The sequence below is a fragment of the Bos javanicus genome, chromosome 2 (assembly GCF_032452875.1).
Source record: "Bos javanicus breed banteng chromosome 2, ARS-OSU_banteng_1.0, whole genome shotgun sequence".
NCBI lineage: Eukaryota > Metazoa > Chordata > Mammalia > Artiodactyla > Bovidae > Bos > Bos javanicus.
The window spans coordinates 96,213,684-96,229,978 of record NC_083869.1 but is presented as its reverse complement, the minus strand read 5'-3'; the positions used below and the strand labels follow the sequence as shown (position 1 = coordinate 96,229,978).

At 38.7% G+C, this 16,295-nt stretch overlaps 1 protein-coding gene across 2 annotated transcripts in view; it reads left to right on the top strand.

Moving 5' to 3' along the window:
* The window catches only part of PLEKHM3 (pleckstrin homology domain containing M3), a 223,198-nt gene that overhangs the window by 172,526 nt on the left and 34,377 nt on the right, over positions 1-16,295 (top strand). For both annotated transcript variants that reach the window (XM_061382958.1, XM_061382967.1), the window contains exon 7: positions 11,973-12,130. In XM_061382958.1, coding sequence (XP_061238942.1) covers positions 11,973-12,130 — 158 coding nt within the window. The remainder of the gene's footprint in view (positions 1-11,972; positions 12,131-16,295) is intronic.

Here is a 16,295-nt window from a genome sequence, read left to right as displayed (position 1 = left end):
TTTTCCCTGTCTGTTAGTCACAAAATCATAGGATCTTCAAGCTGAGAGAAATCCTTATTGATCATCTAGTTTTGAATAACTTAGTATGATCACTTTATTTTGTAGGTGAGGAAACTGAGGCATGGAGAAATTAAGGGACTTATTAAAAAGGTCAGACAGCTTAGTGGGGACAGAACTGAGAAAAGAAGTCAAGATGTTTAGCTCCCATTTCAGATCTCAAATCAGTTTCGATCCTTTTTTCTCTTTGTGAGCGTCTCAGTTGCTTTTCCCTTTTAAAAGAAAAACTTTTTTTTTTTAACTCCATTCTTTACATACTTCTCCTTTCATTCTTTGCTTTCTACCTTTTACGTCTCTCCTAACCCTTGGTGGGTCATTCCCACGCATCATCAGGTAACATTGCTTTAATTTCTCCTCTATTTCTCTACTTCTTTAAACATGGGGTCTTTTGTTGTTGGTAAGATGTCCTCAACAGGTCCCTCTGAAAAGCACTGTTTCTTCACTTTCTCTTACATACATGCTTTCAGGGAGTTGATTTAGTTTGCTTTGGTTTTTTCCAGCCGTAGTTGCTTCTTCCTTTAATAAAGTTACTTCTCTTGGTAAATAGCCTAGGGTTTAAGTTAATAAGTCCATTTTCATCATAGAATTTCATGTTACTTTATCTTTTTTAATTTTTTTATTGAAGTTCATGTTACTTTAATTCATGAATTTCTCAGTCCTTCACTCAATAATAAGAATGATACTCCGTGTTTAGAAATTTACACAAGATGTGACTACTTAAGAGATTTTTGTACAAGGAGTAAATATGTTAGAAAATAAATCCTTACATAAGCCAAAGACAGATCCAGTTCAGATCAAAACTGTGGGAGTAAGCCTGGACCAATCTAGCCTGCGCGTCTTATTTCCATGCAGGGACTGAGTCGGTTTAGAAATCCTCCATTTCTGTATGATGGCTCCGTGCGTATCCAGTGACTTCAGGATTCTCAAGCTGAACCAAACCCCAAGGCTGCACTCTGACCCTAGATGCCCTCATTAGGGCCCCTTCTGAGAACAGTGAAGAATACTTAAGGAGACGGGAGTGGGGGTGCCAAGGCCTGACATAACCCAGCTAGGTGATCTTAGCTCCCCATCACCTCCCTGGGCCTTAGTTTTTCCCTTGTATGTGTGTGTATGTTAGTCGCTCAGTTGTGTCCGATTCTTTGCAACTCCGTGGACTATAGCCTGCCAGGCTCCTCTGTCCATGGGATTCTCCAGGCAGTATTCTCCAAGAATACTGGAGTGGGTTGTGATTCCCTTCTCCAGGGGATCTTGCTAACCCGGGGATTGAACCCCAATCTCCTGCATTGCAGGCAGATTCTTTACCATCTGAGCTACCAGGGTGCTCCCCATCACCTCTCTGGGCCCCTGTAGCCAAGTTAAAGAAACCATTTAAAGCAAGCGTCCCCAGTTCCTGGGCCACAGACCAGTATTGGTCATGGCCTGTTAGGAACTGGGCCACAGAGCAAGAGGTGAGCGGCGGCAAGCAGCTCATCTCTATTTACAGCTGCTCCCCGTTGCTCACACTGCTCAGCCTCCTGTCACATCAGTGGCAGCATTAGGTTCTCATAGGAGCATGATCCCTGTTGTAAACTACACATGTGAAGGCTCTAGGTTGCTCATTCCTTATGAGAATCATCCCCAAACCATCCCCCTCCCACCACATCCTACCCAACCTCTCACTGTTGTTCAGTTGCTCAGTCGTGTCGGACTCTTTGCAACCCCATAAATGGCAGCATGCCAGGCTTTCCTGGCCTTCACTATCTCACGGAGTTTGATCATACTCATGTCCATTGAGTCAGTGATGCCATCTCACCTCCATCTCTGGTCTGTGGAAAAATTTATGAAATAGTCCCTGGTGCCAAAAAGCTTGGGGGGCTGCTGACTTGGAGCCTTTCCTTATATACTTTTCAGTGAGTAATAATGACATAACTGGGCCAAAATGAATAGTTGTGACCTAAATCAGATTTATATTAGACACATAGCTAATTAACTCAATAGAGAAGTAAGATTCTGCTGATCATACCATAAGAATTTCCTGAACTGTCTCAACTTAAAATATCTTAATCTACTTTCCCCGTAAATAGTACACATGCATTTATATGAGACCATATGGCCTGCTTTGGGGCTCAGAATATGTGGGCCACATAATTGTACTTACTCTTTGCAAATGCTTCTACTGATGTTCCATGAGGTTATGGCTTCACGAGCCTATAGCCATTGAGGCACTTTCCATAATGTGGAAAAACTGAAGTAGACCCCATCCTATATGTTTTTGTGAATTAAGAAATTTATGTTCTTGGGTTCAGCTTTACCATTCAGCCATTGGAGAGAGTTGAAATTCTTTTAGTCCCTGAGATAGTTTCTACCAGGATGCAAAGTATAATTTGATTTCGTTTGCATTTGCTTGATAGGAATGGTGATGGCCACTTACAAATTGACCCAATTACGTCACCCCAGACAACCCAAATTATAACATAGTTTCCAGAATCTAAGTAGAGATTGTCACCCTTGGAAGAGAATCAGATAAGAGCTCAATGTTGACATCATAATCCACCATGAGTGAAGTATTTGATTAGCCAGAACCTTCGTCCTGTTAGAACAGTCCCATAATGGATAAAGAAGGGTGTGGAGCAGCTAATTAGAGAAGACACAGTTTCCTGTTTTTCTGCAAACATCCCAGCATTGAGCCATGATAAGGAGCTTTAAGGCTAATTATGGAGAAATGGGATTTTAACAAACTTTTTGAAATAGGAAAATTCCCTATGCCTTTTATTTTCTGTTTTTAAGAAAAATAATATGGTAGTACTCTTTTTATTTTCTGTTTTTAAGGATTTATTACTAAGAGGAATAAAATTAAGTTAACTAGACTTACTGTGGTGATATTTTGCAATATATACAAATACCAAATCATTATAATGTATACCTGAATCTAATATAACATTACATATCAATTTTTTTAAGAAAAAAGGAGTAAAATTTAGAATCAAATGAGAATGCAGAATTATTCTTGCGTGTGTTAGCTTTCCAAACTTGAGCAGACTCCACAAACTGTTTTTCCTAAATCTTCAGGAACTCACCAGGCCTAGATCACTAACCATCACTGTCCCCACCTGGTAACGCTAAGAAATGTCACTCAGAAAGAAAATAGTGAGTGCTGTCTTTCAGAATCCTCTGGCCAAGCAAATGCAAACGAAATTATATTTGAAATCATTTTACAGTGTGTGACAATTTTGATTCTTCCATTTCACCAAGCATGCTTGTTACTAGTGAGTGGCAGGTGGCTTTGTTGAACATGAATGGGGTCTTTTGGTTAGACTTTCAGAGGAGGGGCCATTTGTCAAGTGCAGCAGCCCTCCCCATCAAAGTCTTCCCAACAGTTGTCCAGAATCTAGATGCTACACAATGGCGGAGGAATGCCAGTATTGAAATGGAAGGTAACTTGCAAATCAGGGGGAAGGAATTCGTTGATGCATACATTCAATGAGAAGGAGATTTTTCTTTCTTGTTTCTTGTCTAAGTCCCCCAGTGCTCCGTCTTTCTCCCAGTGTAGATTTTGAATTTTGTGATGATGCCAAGGGAGTGAAGGTAACGGACATAAAAGAATCATTTGTGCCCTTTTCCCGATCCCACAGATCTCTATTGGCTGCAGACCTTGAACATGACACTGCAATTTCCTGGTGCCACACATGAGTAATGAGCAGCTGTTTCTCAAACTGTGGTTTGGAGAAGGCAGCACTAGGTTATTTTTTAACTTAATTGTGATTTTTGATTGCTCTGCAAGAAGGCAAATCAAATAAAGTCTGTTGTCTTAGTCTGCAAGAAAGCCATAGGCCTCAAATTCCAGTGCTGACCATCTTGACCAGAATAGAAGAGGGGGGAAAATGTTTGTATCCTTGAGCTGGAAGTTCAACCAGCAGCTTTCGTGGGCTACTGTCACACAAGAAGGGTAAGCATATTTGGTGTATTTGTCAGTTTATGGGATCATGGAAAGTGATATTTGACTATTCCTTGAGTTCTAGAAGTACCTGAGTTGATAGAGTGAAAATAATTTGTAGAGAGAATGTGAAAGTCAAAAATAGAAAACTCCTAAAGAAGGTAACAGCTTGATATTGCATTTGTCTTTATTGTACAGTGCAATAAAAAAGACACATAATTTTAAGTTACAAATGGAAGTGTATGTTCTTTGAACACGAAGTCCCTATGATACCCCTGGAATAATCATATATGCAGTACCTCCAGATTAATCAGACTAGGACTTTCTTTCATACAAGAAATTAAGTTTAATGGAAAACAGAAGCAAACTATTTCACTGTGTTTTGGACATATGCCTTTTTCTCAAGGAGATAGAACAATTTGGTGTATGGAGAAGATGAGGGAGATTGAGGAGATGGATGAAGAGCTACCTATGTTTTCTGCTAATTACTTTGTCATGATTTTCTTCACATTAACAGGCACTTGGGGAAAATAACTAAGCCTAGGATAACTAAACCTCATCTCAGAGGTCTATTTCACCAGCACTTATAACATATCCAAATGAGGGCCTGGTTACAAACCACCAGTCTTCTAAATGCTAAAGCTGAATGGCCTTGTGACTTGTGATGGAAGGATGTAAAGTTATATTAACTTGTGACCGGGAAAAAGTGAAAAAGAAAGGCTCCTCGAGCTTTGGTCTTCTTTGAGGCTTCCATCTTCCTGATGTTTGTGGAATATGGTCCTAACCTCAACACCCGACCAGGTTGGCTAGGAAAGTGGGAATGAAAAGCACGATTCTTGAGGGCAGGAGGAGATGGTAGGATATCTTACTTCTTTTTAAGCAAGTATCTCAAGTAAAGATATCGCTGTGAGATATGAGCTCCAGATACCTGGACCCTGCTTCTGTTAGTGCTGAAGCCTCTAGACCAGAAGCAAGAATAGCTTCCAAGTATTGCTAGTTGTTATATTCAAAACAAGATTAAATCTCCTAAAATTTACCTTTACCCTTTGAAATCAGTGTAAAGTTTTCTTCCCTGTAATATTAAAGAAATGTTTGTCAATTCTAAAATAAACTTACAGAGTATTACCTCGCTTTTCTGAAGGGAAAAATTCCAGCAACTTCAGCACTTTGAAACATGGCCCTGAACCTCACCTGACAAATAGGAAGACCGATTACTTAAGTGTAAAGAAGCAAAAAGGGTTTCTAATTAGCTGAGTTGCCACCAAGTTCACATGTTCTTCACTCTCCTCCCCAAATCACACAGCGGAATGATTCAAAATGTTGTGACACAAAAATAGCGCAAAGATATGACTGTTGCAGCAAAGGAAAAAGACTGGAAAACATCCTCAATCATTCAGCAAGAACCTAGATGCCTGGCAGAGAGAGGGTATTTAAGACTAGTGTGAGATTCAGTCTGCCTTTAAGCAATTTACATTCTTTTAGGTTGCTTTACATAAAATTGCCATTTTTATAAGTAAAATCACCATTTTACTTTTATGGGCAAAATCACCATTTAGTACCTCCACTTTTACATTTTCAATCTACAGTTGGAAAAGCAAAACAATCAAATGTTAAAGGATAGCAAAAAATACAGGAGAACATCAATTTCCATATTAAATTGTGTGGTTATAAAAATAAGTTATATGAAGCACGAGAGATCCATGGCAGGTGAAGTAGCCAAAGATGACTGTCCAGATCAAGCCAGAATAGATCTGAGCCATGAATCCTGGGTGACATTTAAGTAAGTGTTAAGAGAAGTGAAACTCCCGATAGAAGAAATACATTGGCGAAGGCACAGAAGCAAGAACAAGCATATGCTACACAGGGAAGAGTTCCCTCACAACAGAACATAAATACCAAGGGAATGGAAAATGAATTTGGATAGACAGTTTTGAATTAGCCTATGGAGACACTTGTACACGAGGCAAAATATAAGCTCCAGTTTTGTCTAGTTCATGCTTCTATCAATAGCCAAGTATATTCAATGCCGACTATGCATGGAATTCAGCAAATTCAATGCAATTTTCTGAAATGAATGAATGAAGAGTTTTTACTAATGGTAAAATAAGAATTCGACCAAAGGTTTGAGGGAAGAGATAACACACAATGAAAGTAATGTATAAACCTGATTAGTATATATGCTGGATAGATTCAAGGAAAAAGGCTATCATCCATAAATAAAACCAGAATCTTATTTCATTATTAAATCAGGACTTCCCTGGTGGCACAATGGATAAGAATCTGCCTGCCAATGTGGGGGACATAAGTTTGACCTCTGGCCCAGGAAGATTCCGCATGCAGTGGAGCAGCTGAACGGGTGCACCACAACTACTGGGCCTGCACTCTGGGCCTTCGAGCTGCAAGAACTGAGCCTGCGTGCTGCTGAAGCTTGCATGTCTAGAGCCCATGCTCCACAAGAGAAGCTACTGCAGTGAGAAGCCCACATACCGCAATGAAGAGTAGCCCTCACTCACTGAAACTAAAGAAAACCCACATAAAGCAATGAAGATTCAGTGCAGCCAAAAATAAATAAATAATTTTTTAAAAAAAATCAACACCAACCCTGAAACATTATGCTAAGTGAAAGAAGCCAGTCACAGAACACCACATATTATATATATTATTCTATTTACATGAAATATCCAGAGTAGGTAAAATTATGAAGACAGAAAGTAGGGATTGCTTGTGGGATGGGTTAGGGAGAAAAGATTAGTGACTGCTAATGGGTGTGGGGATTTGGAGGAGAGTGGAGGAAATGTTCTAAAATTGACTGTGGTAACAGTACAAGAAACACCTGGAGTAACAGGCAAATTTGGCCTTGGAGTACAGAATGAAGCAGGGCAAAGGCTAATAGAGTTTTGCCAAGAGAATGCACTGGTCATAGCAAACACCTTCTTCAACAACACAAGAGAAGACTCTACACATGGACATCACCAGATGGCCAACACCAAAATCAGATTAATTATATTCTTTGCAGCCAAAGATGGAGAAGCTCTATACAGTCATCAAAAACAAGACTGGGAAGAGACTATGACTCAGATCATGAATTCCTTATTGCCAAATTCAGACTTAAATTGAAGAAAGTGGGGAAAACCACTAGACCATTCAGATATGACCTATATCAAATCCTTTATGATTATACAGTGGAAGTGAGATATAGATTTAAGGGACTAGATCTGATAGAGTGCCTAATGAACTATGGACAGAGGTTCGTGACATTGTACAGGAGACAGGGATCAAGACCATCCCCAAGAAAAATGCAAAAAAGCAAAATGGCTGTCTGAGGAGGCCTTACAAATAGCTGTGAAAAGAAGAGAAGTGAAAGTCAAAGTGAAGTCGCTCAGTCATGTCCGACTCTTCGCGAGCCCATGGACTGCAGCCTACCAGGCTCCTCCGTCCATGGGATTCTCCAGGCAAGAGTACTGGAGTGGGTCGCCAGTGCCTTCTCCAGAAAAGAAGAGAAATGAAACACAAATCAGAAAAGGAAAGATATACCCATTGAATGCAGAGTTCCAAAGAATAGCAAGGAGAGATAAGAAAGCCTTCCTCAGCAATCAATGCAAAGAAATAGAGGAAAACAACAGAATGGGAAAGACTAGAGAACTCTTCAAGAAAATTAGAGATACCAAGGGAACATTTCATGCAAAGATGGGCTCTGTACAGTACAGAAATGGTATGGAAGAACTGTACAAAAAAGAGCTTCATGACCCAGATAATCACAATGGTGTGATCATTCACCTAGAGCCAGACATCCTGGAATGTGAAGTCAAGTGGGCCTTAGGAAGCATCACTACAAACAGAGCTAGTGGAGGTGATGGAATTCCAGTGGAGCTATTTCAAATCCTAAAGGATGATGCTGTGAAAGTGCTGCACTCAATATGCCAGCAAATTTGGAAAACTCAGCAGTGGCCACAGGACTGGAAAAGGTTGGCTTTCATTCCAATCCCAAAGAAGGGCAATGCCAAAGAGTGCTCAAACTACTGCACAATTGCACTCATCTCACATGCTAGTAAAGTAATGCTCAAAATTCTCCAAGCCAGGCTTCAGCAATATGTGAACCCTGAATTTCCAGATGTTCAAGCTGGTTTTAGAAAAGGCAGAGGAACCAGAGATCAAATTGCCAACATCCACTTGATCATCAGAAAAGCAAAAGAGTTCCAGAAAAACATCTATTTCTGCTTTATTGACTATGTCAAAGCCTTTGACTGTGTGGATCACAATAAACTGTGGTAAATTCTTCAAGACATGGGAATACCAGACCACCTGACCTACCTCTTGAGAAACCTGTGTACAGGTCAAGAAGCAAAAGTTGGAACTGGACATGGAACAACAGACTGGTTCCAAACAGGAAAAGGAGTACGTCAAGGCTGTATATTGTCACTCTGCTTATTTAACTTATATGCAGAGTACATCATGAGAAATACTGGGCTGGAAGAAGCACAAGCTGGAATCAAGATTGCTGGGAGAAATATCAATAACCTCAGATATGCAGATGACACCACCCTTATGGCAGAAAGTGAAGAACTAAAGGGCCTCTTGATGAAAGTTGAAAGAGGAGAGTGAAAAAGTTGGCTTAAAGCTCAACATTCAGAAAACTAAGATCATGGCATCCGGTCCCATCACTTCATGGCAAATAGGGAAGCAGTGGAAACAGTGGCTGACTTTATTTTGGGGGCTCCAAAATCACTGCAGATGGTGATTGCAGCCATGAAATTAAAAGATGCTTACTCCTTGGAAGGAAAGTTATGACCAACCTAGACAGCATATTAAAAAGCAGAGACATTATTTTGCCAACAAAGGTCTGTATAGTCAAGGCTATGTTTTTTCCAGTGGTTATGTATGGATGTGAGAGTTGGACTATAAAGAAAGCTGAGCACCAAAGAATTGATGCTTTTCAACTGTGGTGCTGGAGAAGACTCTTGAGAGTCCCTTGGACTGCAAGGAGATCCAACCAGTCCATCCTAAAGGAGATCAGCCCTGGGTATTCATTGGAAGGACTGATGTTGGAGCTGAAACTCCAATACTTTGGCCACCTGATCCAAAGAACTGACTCATTTGAAAAGACCCTGATACTGGGAAAGATTGAGGGCAGGAGGAGAAGGGGATGACAGAGGATGAAATGGTTGGATGCCATCACTGACTCAGTGGACATGAGTTTGAGTAACCTCTGGGAGGAGGTTAAAGGACCGGGAGGCCTGGTGTGCTGTGGTCCATGGGGTCACAAAGAGTTGGGCAGGTATGAGCGACTGAACTGAACTGAAGCTCTTCTTGGTAACATCATTTGCAAATGTATTCTCCAGTTTATGGGTTATCTTTTTGGTTTATTTATGGTTTTGTTTGCTGTACAAAAGCTTATAAGTCTGATTAGGTCCCATTTGTTTATTTTTGCTTTTATATCTGTTACCTTGGGAGACTAACCTAAGAAAACACGGGTACAATTTATGTCAGAGAATGTTTTGCCTCTATTCTCTTCTAGGAGTATTATTATGTCATATTTAAGTATCTAACTCATTTTGAGTTTATTTTTGTATATGGTGTGAGGGTGTGTTCAAATTTAATTTGCATGCAGGTGTTCAGCTTTCCCAGCACTACTTGCTAAAGGGGCTGTCTTTTTCCTATTTTATTTTCTTGCCTTCTTTGTCAAGATTTATTGACCATAGGTGTATGGGTTTACTTCTGGGCTCTCTCTTCTGTTCCATTGATCCATATGTCTCTTTTTGTGCCAGTACCATACTGTTTTGATTACTGTAGCTTTGTAGTATTGTCTAAAATCTGATAAAGTTATGCTTCCTGCTTTGTTCTTTTTCCTCAGGATTGCTTTGGGAAATCTGGGCTTTTTATCATTGTGTATAGATAATTTTTGTATTATCTGTCCTGATTCTTTGAAAAATGTCATGGGTAATTTGATAGGGATCATATTAAATCTGTAGATTACTTTGGGTAGTATTGCCATTTTAACAATATTAATTCTTCCAATCCAAGAGCATGGGATATCTTTCTATTTCTTTGAGTCATCTTCAGTTTCCTTTATTAATATTTTGTTGTTCTCAGAATATAAGAATGCTGGAGTGGATAGCCCTTCCCTTTTCCAGGGAATCTTTCCAACCTAGGGATTGAACCCAGGTCTCCCACATTGCAGGCTGATTCTTTACTGTCTGAGCCACCAGGGAAGGGCCAATAAATTTCAGGGTTATCAGTTCTGGTTCTGTGAAAAATTTCACAGTTAATTTGATAAGGATCACATTAAATCTGTAGATTACTTTGGGTAGTATAGCCATTTTAACAATATTAATTCTTCCAATCCAAGAGCATGGGATATCTTTCTATTTCTTTGAATCATCTTCAATTTCCTTTATTAATGTTTTGTAGTTCTCAGTATATAAGTCTTTCACCTTCTTGGTGGGGTTTATTCGTAAGTATTTTATTTTACTGTTTTGATGTGGTTTTAAAAGGGGTGGTTTTTTACATTCTCTTTCTGATATTTCATTGTTAGTGTGTAAAGAAATTGCAGAATACATTTTTATATTCCTTATAGTCTTTTACTTTTGTATTATCAGCCACTACTATTTGTTTACCTTAACGGAGAAGGCGATGGCACCCCCTCCAGTACTCTTGCCTGGAAAATCCCATGGATGGAGGAGCCTGGTAGGCTCCACGGACACGACTGAGCGACTTCACTTTCACTTTTCACTTTCGTGCATTGGAGAAGGAAATGGCAACCCACTCCAGTGTTCTTGCCTGGAGAATCCCAGGGACGGGGAGCCTGGTGGGCTGCTGTCTATGGGGTCGCACAGAGTCGGACACGAGTGAAGTGACTTAGCAGCAGCAACCTTGTAATATCTCTTTAAGTATGATTTACTGCTCTCAGATGTTATTTTTATGTAGAATTCTCATTTTAATTATGATTCATTTGAAAGTATCCATCTATTTCCAGCTATTTCCAAATTAAATTCAATCTTCATTTTTTTCTTATATCAAAATCAGCATGTATATGCACGTGCCTCAGTAAGAGAGAAATAAAGGCAGATTTTATCTTGTTAACATAGGAACTGCTAAAGTCTTTGAAGCCTGTGCATTATTAGTTAAGTGAGGGGGGCTCTGATGAACCATCGGCTCCAAACTCATGAATGTTTGAGGGGAGGGGGCCGTGGGAGGTAGGCAGACTCAAGACAAGACACTGGGGCCTCGTGGAGTCAAGTGTCAGTTGAAGAGCACATGTCTTAGCAGGAGCCAGCAGCCTCTACTCACAGCCGGGATCGTCATCATGTTGGAATCCAGGCCTAGTTTTGCCAGATCTAATGATTTTTCAAAAGAAGCCAAAAATCTGAATTTTTATGTAAACCCCCCCAATTATGAAATTGGCTCATTTTTTTAAACACTAAGAGATTTAAAAAAAAACATCTTCAGGCTAAATATAGTCCTCAGACTGCCAAATTGCAACGTCTGTTATTATGATACTTAGCAGCAGCAAGAGAAACCTATTTTTCCACATTTGTTACATGTTCTTAGGTGAGCTGGTGAAAAAAAAAAACTATTCTATTAACTCATTAGGAAACAGATATTATTGAATATATAACATAACATAAAATTCTACATCAGTAGTTACCCTGTATGTTTTCAATCTGTTTTGGGAAATCCGCCACACTCCTCGTATACTACACCATAACTGTGTCTGTGAAAGTAGGCTTCCCCGTTTGTTGGTCCTCTATCTGCTACAACACACTACAGAAAAAGAGCAATACAAGAGAACTTTCAACATCTTCATTTTTCAACCCCCAGTGGTTTAAGCCAGAGAGTTCTTTTGGAGCGAAAATACTATGTCTTTTCTTTCTCAGAGTTGCTGAGAAATTATAATTAGAGGTTTTCCTGTTGTGTAAAGGAAAGGAATTCCAGTCCTGCATCTACAAGACTTTTTGTTCTCAATAAATTTTTTTTCTTCCCTGTTCTGTTTCTCTTTCTGCAGGTAATAGAGGGAAAGCTGGCTCCATTCTTGGGCAAGGTCATTAAATTTGCCACCTCGCATGTGTACAGCTGCAGTCTTTGTAGCCAGAAGGGGTTCATCTGTGAAATCTGTAACAATGGAGAGATCCTCTACCCTTTTGAGGATATTTCAACGAGCAGGTACAGAATCCCTTGTCTTATAACAGTATACCTGAATATGTCACATGTGGTGTTATTGGGCCAGATCAGGCCAACTTTTAGTCAAGCACTATGTCTCTGTCTCTGCCTCTGCATCAGATTTCCCATTTTCCTTGAGAATATTTTTTACCCTTTGGTTTCCTACATTTATTTCCAACTCACCATGCTTCCTTTATCCAGAATGATATAACAAAGTTGCAAAAAAACCACAGTCTAGATCTGCCTTATTTGGTAACAGAGAGTATTCAGCTTCATTTTTTAGAATAAAGATGGGGGTGGAAGAATTCTCACAACCATCCCAGGGTCAAGTGATAGGCTATGGAAATCGTAGTCTCAGAGGAAGACCCAAACTGGATGGATGACTAGGAAGAAAAGCAGAGGACACTGGTGAACAGCTGTCTAGCTCACCACATACTCTTCTCTGTAGATGCACCACAGTCTAGTGATGAAAGTTTTAGGATCCAAAGGAGAGAAAAGTGGGAGTCCATGTGGGATTATTTTTCTAACCAAAGTAATATTTGGGTATCATCACTTCCATTGATTGATGGATGACTTTTTTCCCCTGACTTAAGAGTGGGGTTTTTCCTGTTGCCTGTTTCTTGAGTCATAAAATGATACATATCACTTTTCCTTTTATTCCAAAAGCATAATAGGAATATACATTGTTTGTGCATAAGTGCATTGGCTTCTCTGGGCATGAATGTCATGGCTCATTTCCCACCCTGCTGGGCTCACTTACTCTGTGGTTCAGAATAGAAGGTGAGGCACTTAGCCAGGGAGAGCTGAAGCATGTGTGGTAAAGCTAAGATATTAAGAGTCCACTCAGCCCTTCTGGCCTCTTCTTAAACCCAAAGACTATTTGTAAACATCTAGGTCCTACACACAGAAAGACAGACACAGAAACATAAGATTCCCCACACACACACACACACACACACACACACACACACACTCCTGCATCCAGATTCCTGAGTACTGTTATTTAGCTCAAGATTATATACTTAGCCTAAAGATTATATACTTCTTAAAAATGTATACCACACAAAAATTTGTATACAAATGTTCATAGCAACAGTATTCATAGTAATCAAAAATTAGAAACAATATAAATGCCTATCAGCTAATGATTGGATAAACAAAATGTGATATATCCACATAGTGAAATATTATCCCATCTAAAAAGGAATGAAGTATATGCTGCAGAGTGGATGAACCTTGAAGCCATTATGCTAAGCGCAAGAAGCCAGACACAAAAGGCCATGTATGTTTTGTTTATATGAAATGTACCCAAAAGACAAATCTATAGAGACAGAAAGTAGATTTGTAGGTGCCTAGAGCCTGGGGAAGGGGGAAAGAGAATAACTAGTAATGAGCATGGATTTATTGGGGGGAGGTGATACAAATGTTCTAGAATTGGATAGTGGTGATGGTTATACAGTCTTGTGAATATACTAAAAAGCAGTGAATTTTACACTTTAAAAGAGTGAGTTTTATGTGAATTATACTGCAATAAAAAATGTTTAATAAAAAAGTAAAAATTAAAAAAATACTTCCAACTGAATATGCCATATATTCTGGGCCATAAAAGAAGTCTCCATAAATTTAAAAGATTAAAACCATACCAGATGTGTTCTCTGAAACATGGAATTAAGATCTCCAGTAGAAAAAAATTTTGAAAAACCCCAAAGTATTTGGAAATTAAATAATGTACCCTAAAAACTCATGTGTCAAAGAAGAAATCCACCAAAAGAGAAATTTAAAAAAAATTTTAAAGAGCATTAAGTTCACCATTTTAATGTATCAATTTTTAAAATAAGTTTTGTAAGTCTTTATTGAATTTGTTACAATATTGCTTCTGGTCTGTGTTTTGGTGTTTTTGGCTGTGAAGCATGTAGAATCTTAGCTCCCCAACCAGGGATTGAACCTGCAACCCCTGCATTGGAAGGTGAAGTCTTAAATACTGCCAGGGACATCCCTAAAATATTTTTAAATGAGTGAAAATGAAATGCAAAATATCAAAATGTATGGAATGCAGCTTAAGTAGTTCTTTGAGAGGAATTTATAGCTATTAACACCTATATCAGAAAAGAGGAAAGAAGGTCTCAAATTAATAACCTAAAATTCCACTTTAAGAAACTTATGAAAAGCAAAGTAAATCCAAAGCAAGCAGGAGGAAAGAAAGAACTAAGATTAGAGAAGATGTCAATGAAATGAAAAACAATAAGTCAATGAAACCACAAATTGGTTCTTTGAAAAGATTAACAAACTTGATAGCCTTTTAGGTGGGCTGACCAAAAAATTAAGAGAGAAGATACCAATTGCCAGTATCAGGAAAGAAAAAAGGTATGTCAATTAAAAGAATTTTTAAGAGGCAGTATAAACAATTTCATGCCAACAGGTTAGACCACTTAGATTAAATGGATAAATTTCTAGAAAGACAAAGTACCAAAACTGACTCAAGAAGAAATAGAAATATAAATAGGCCTTCAACAAGAAATTGAAATAGTAATTTTTTCTTCTTCTTCCCATGAAGAAGTCAAATGGCTTCACTGGTGACTTTTGTTGAATATTGGAAGAAATAATACCAATTCTTTACACCATGATAAAGAGGGGCATTATATAATGATAACTGGATCAGTTCTTAATAAAAAACCATCTTTAGTGTGTATGAACAGAGAGTCAAAAATGCATGAGGCAAAAACCAACAACTGCATGGAGAAACAGATGAATCCACAATTATATTTAAGTATATCCATTATTATAGTTGGGCTTCCCTGGTGTCTGCAATGTGGAAGACCCTGGGTTGGGAAGATCCCCTGGAGAAGAGAATGGCAATCCACTCCAGTATTCTTGCCTGGGAAATCCCGTGGACAGAGGAGTCTGGTGGGCTGCAGTCCATAGGGAAACAAAGAGTCAGACACAACTGAGCAAGTAATAATTATTATAGCTAGAGACTTCAGCACCCCTTTGTCAGTAACTGACAGATCCCATAGGCAGAAAATCAGTGAATGTATAGTAATTGAAAAGCACTATCAACCAAGTGAATCTAATGGACATCCATGTCAATTCATGTGTCCATCCAAAAACAGAATATACATTCTTCTCAAGCTCACATGGAATATTTACTAAGAAAGAGATCACATTCTGGGCCATTAAACACATCTGGACAAATTTTAAAGAATAGAATTTATACAAAGTATGGTCTCAGACCATAATGAAATTAAACTATAATCAATAATAGGAAGATACCTGCAAAATACCCAAATATTTGAAAAATAACAATATACCTTTAAATAACATGAGTTTATAACTTACGTTCACTTAAAAATCTATACATGGGTATTTATAGCAGTTTTATTCCTAATTGCCCCAAATTGGAAACAACCAAGTTGTCCTTTACTAAGTGGATGGATAAAGAAACTGTGGTTTATCCATATAGTGCAGTATTATTCAGGGATAAAAGAAATGAGCTATTATGCTGCAAAAGGACATGGAGGAAACTTAAATGCATATTATTGAGTGAAAGAAGCCAATCTGAAAAAGTTACTTACTGTATGATTCCAAGAATGTGACATTTTGAAAAAGGCAAAACTATACAGACAATAAGAAAATCAATGATTGCCAGGGTCTTGAGAGGGAGTAGGGAGGAATGAATAGGTGAAGCACAGGAAATTTGGGGGCAATGAGATTATTCTATATGATTCTGTAATAGTGCATACATGACATTATACGTTTGTCAAAATTCATAGAATCGTACAACACAGAATAACTCTTTATTTTAAACTGTGGACTTCAGTTAATAATATACCAATATTGGTTCATTAATTGTAACAAACTAGTACACTAATGCAAGATGTCGAGAATCGGGAAAACTGGAGGTCAGTCATAATATGGGAACTCTGTACTACCTACTCAGTTTTCCTGTAAATCTAAACCTTAAAAATGTTGTCGTCGTTTAGTTGCTAAGTTGTGTCCAACTCTTTGGCACCTTGTGTACTATAGCCTGCCAGGTTCCTCTGTCCATGGGATTTCCCAGGCAAACACCAGAGCAGGTTGCCATTTCCTTCTCTAGGGTATCTTCCTGACCAAGGGATCAAACCCATATCTCCTGTGTTAGCAGGTGGATTCTTTACTGCGGAGCCACCAG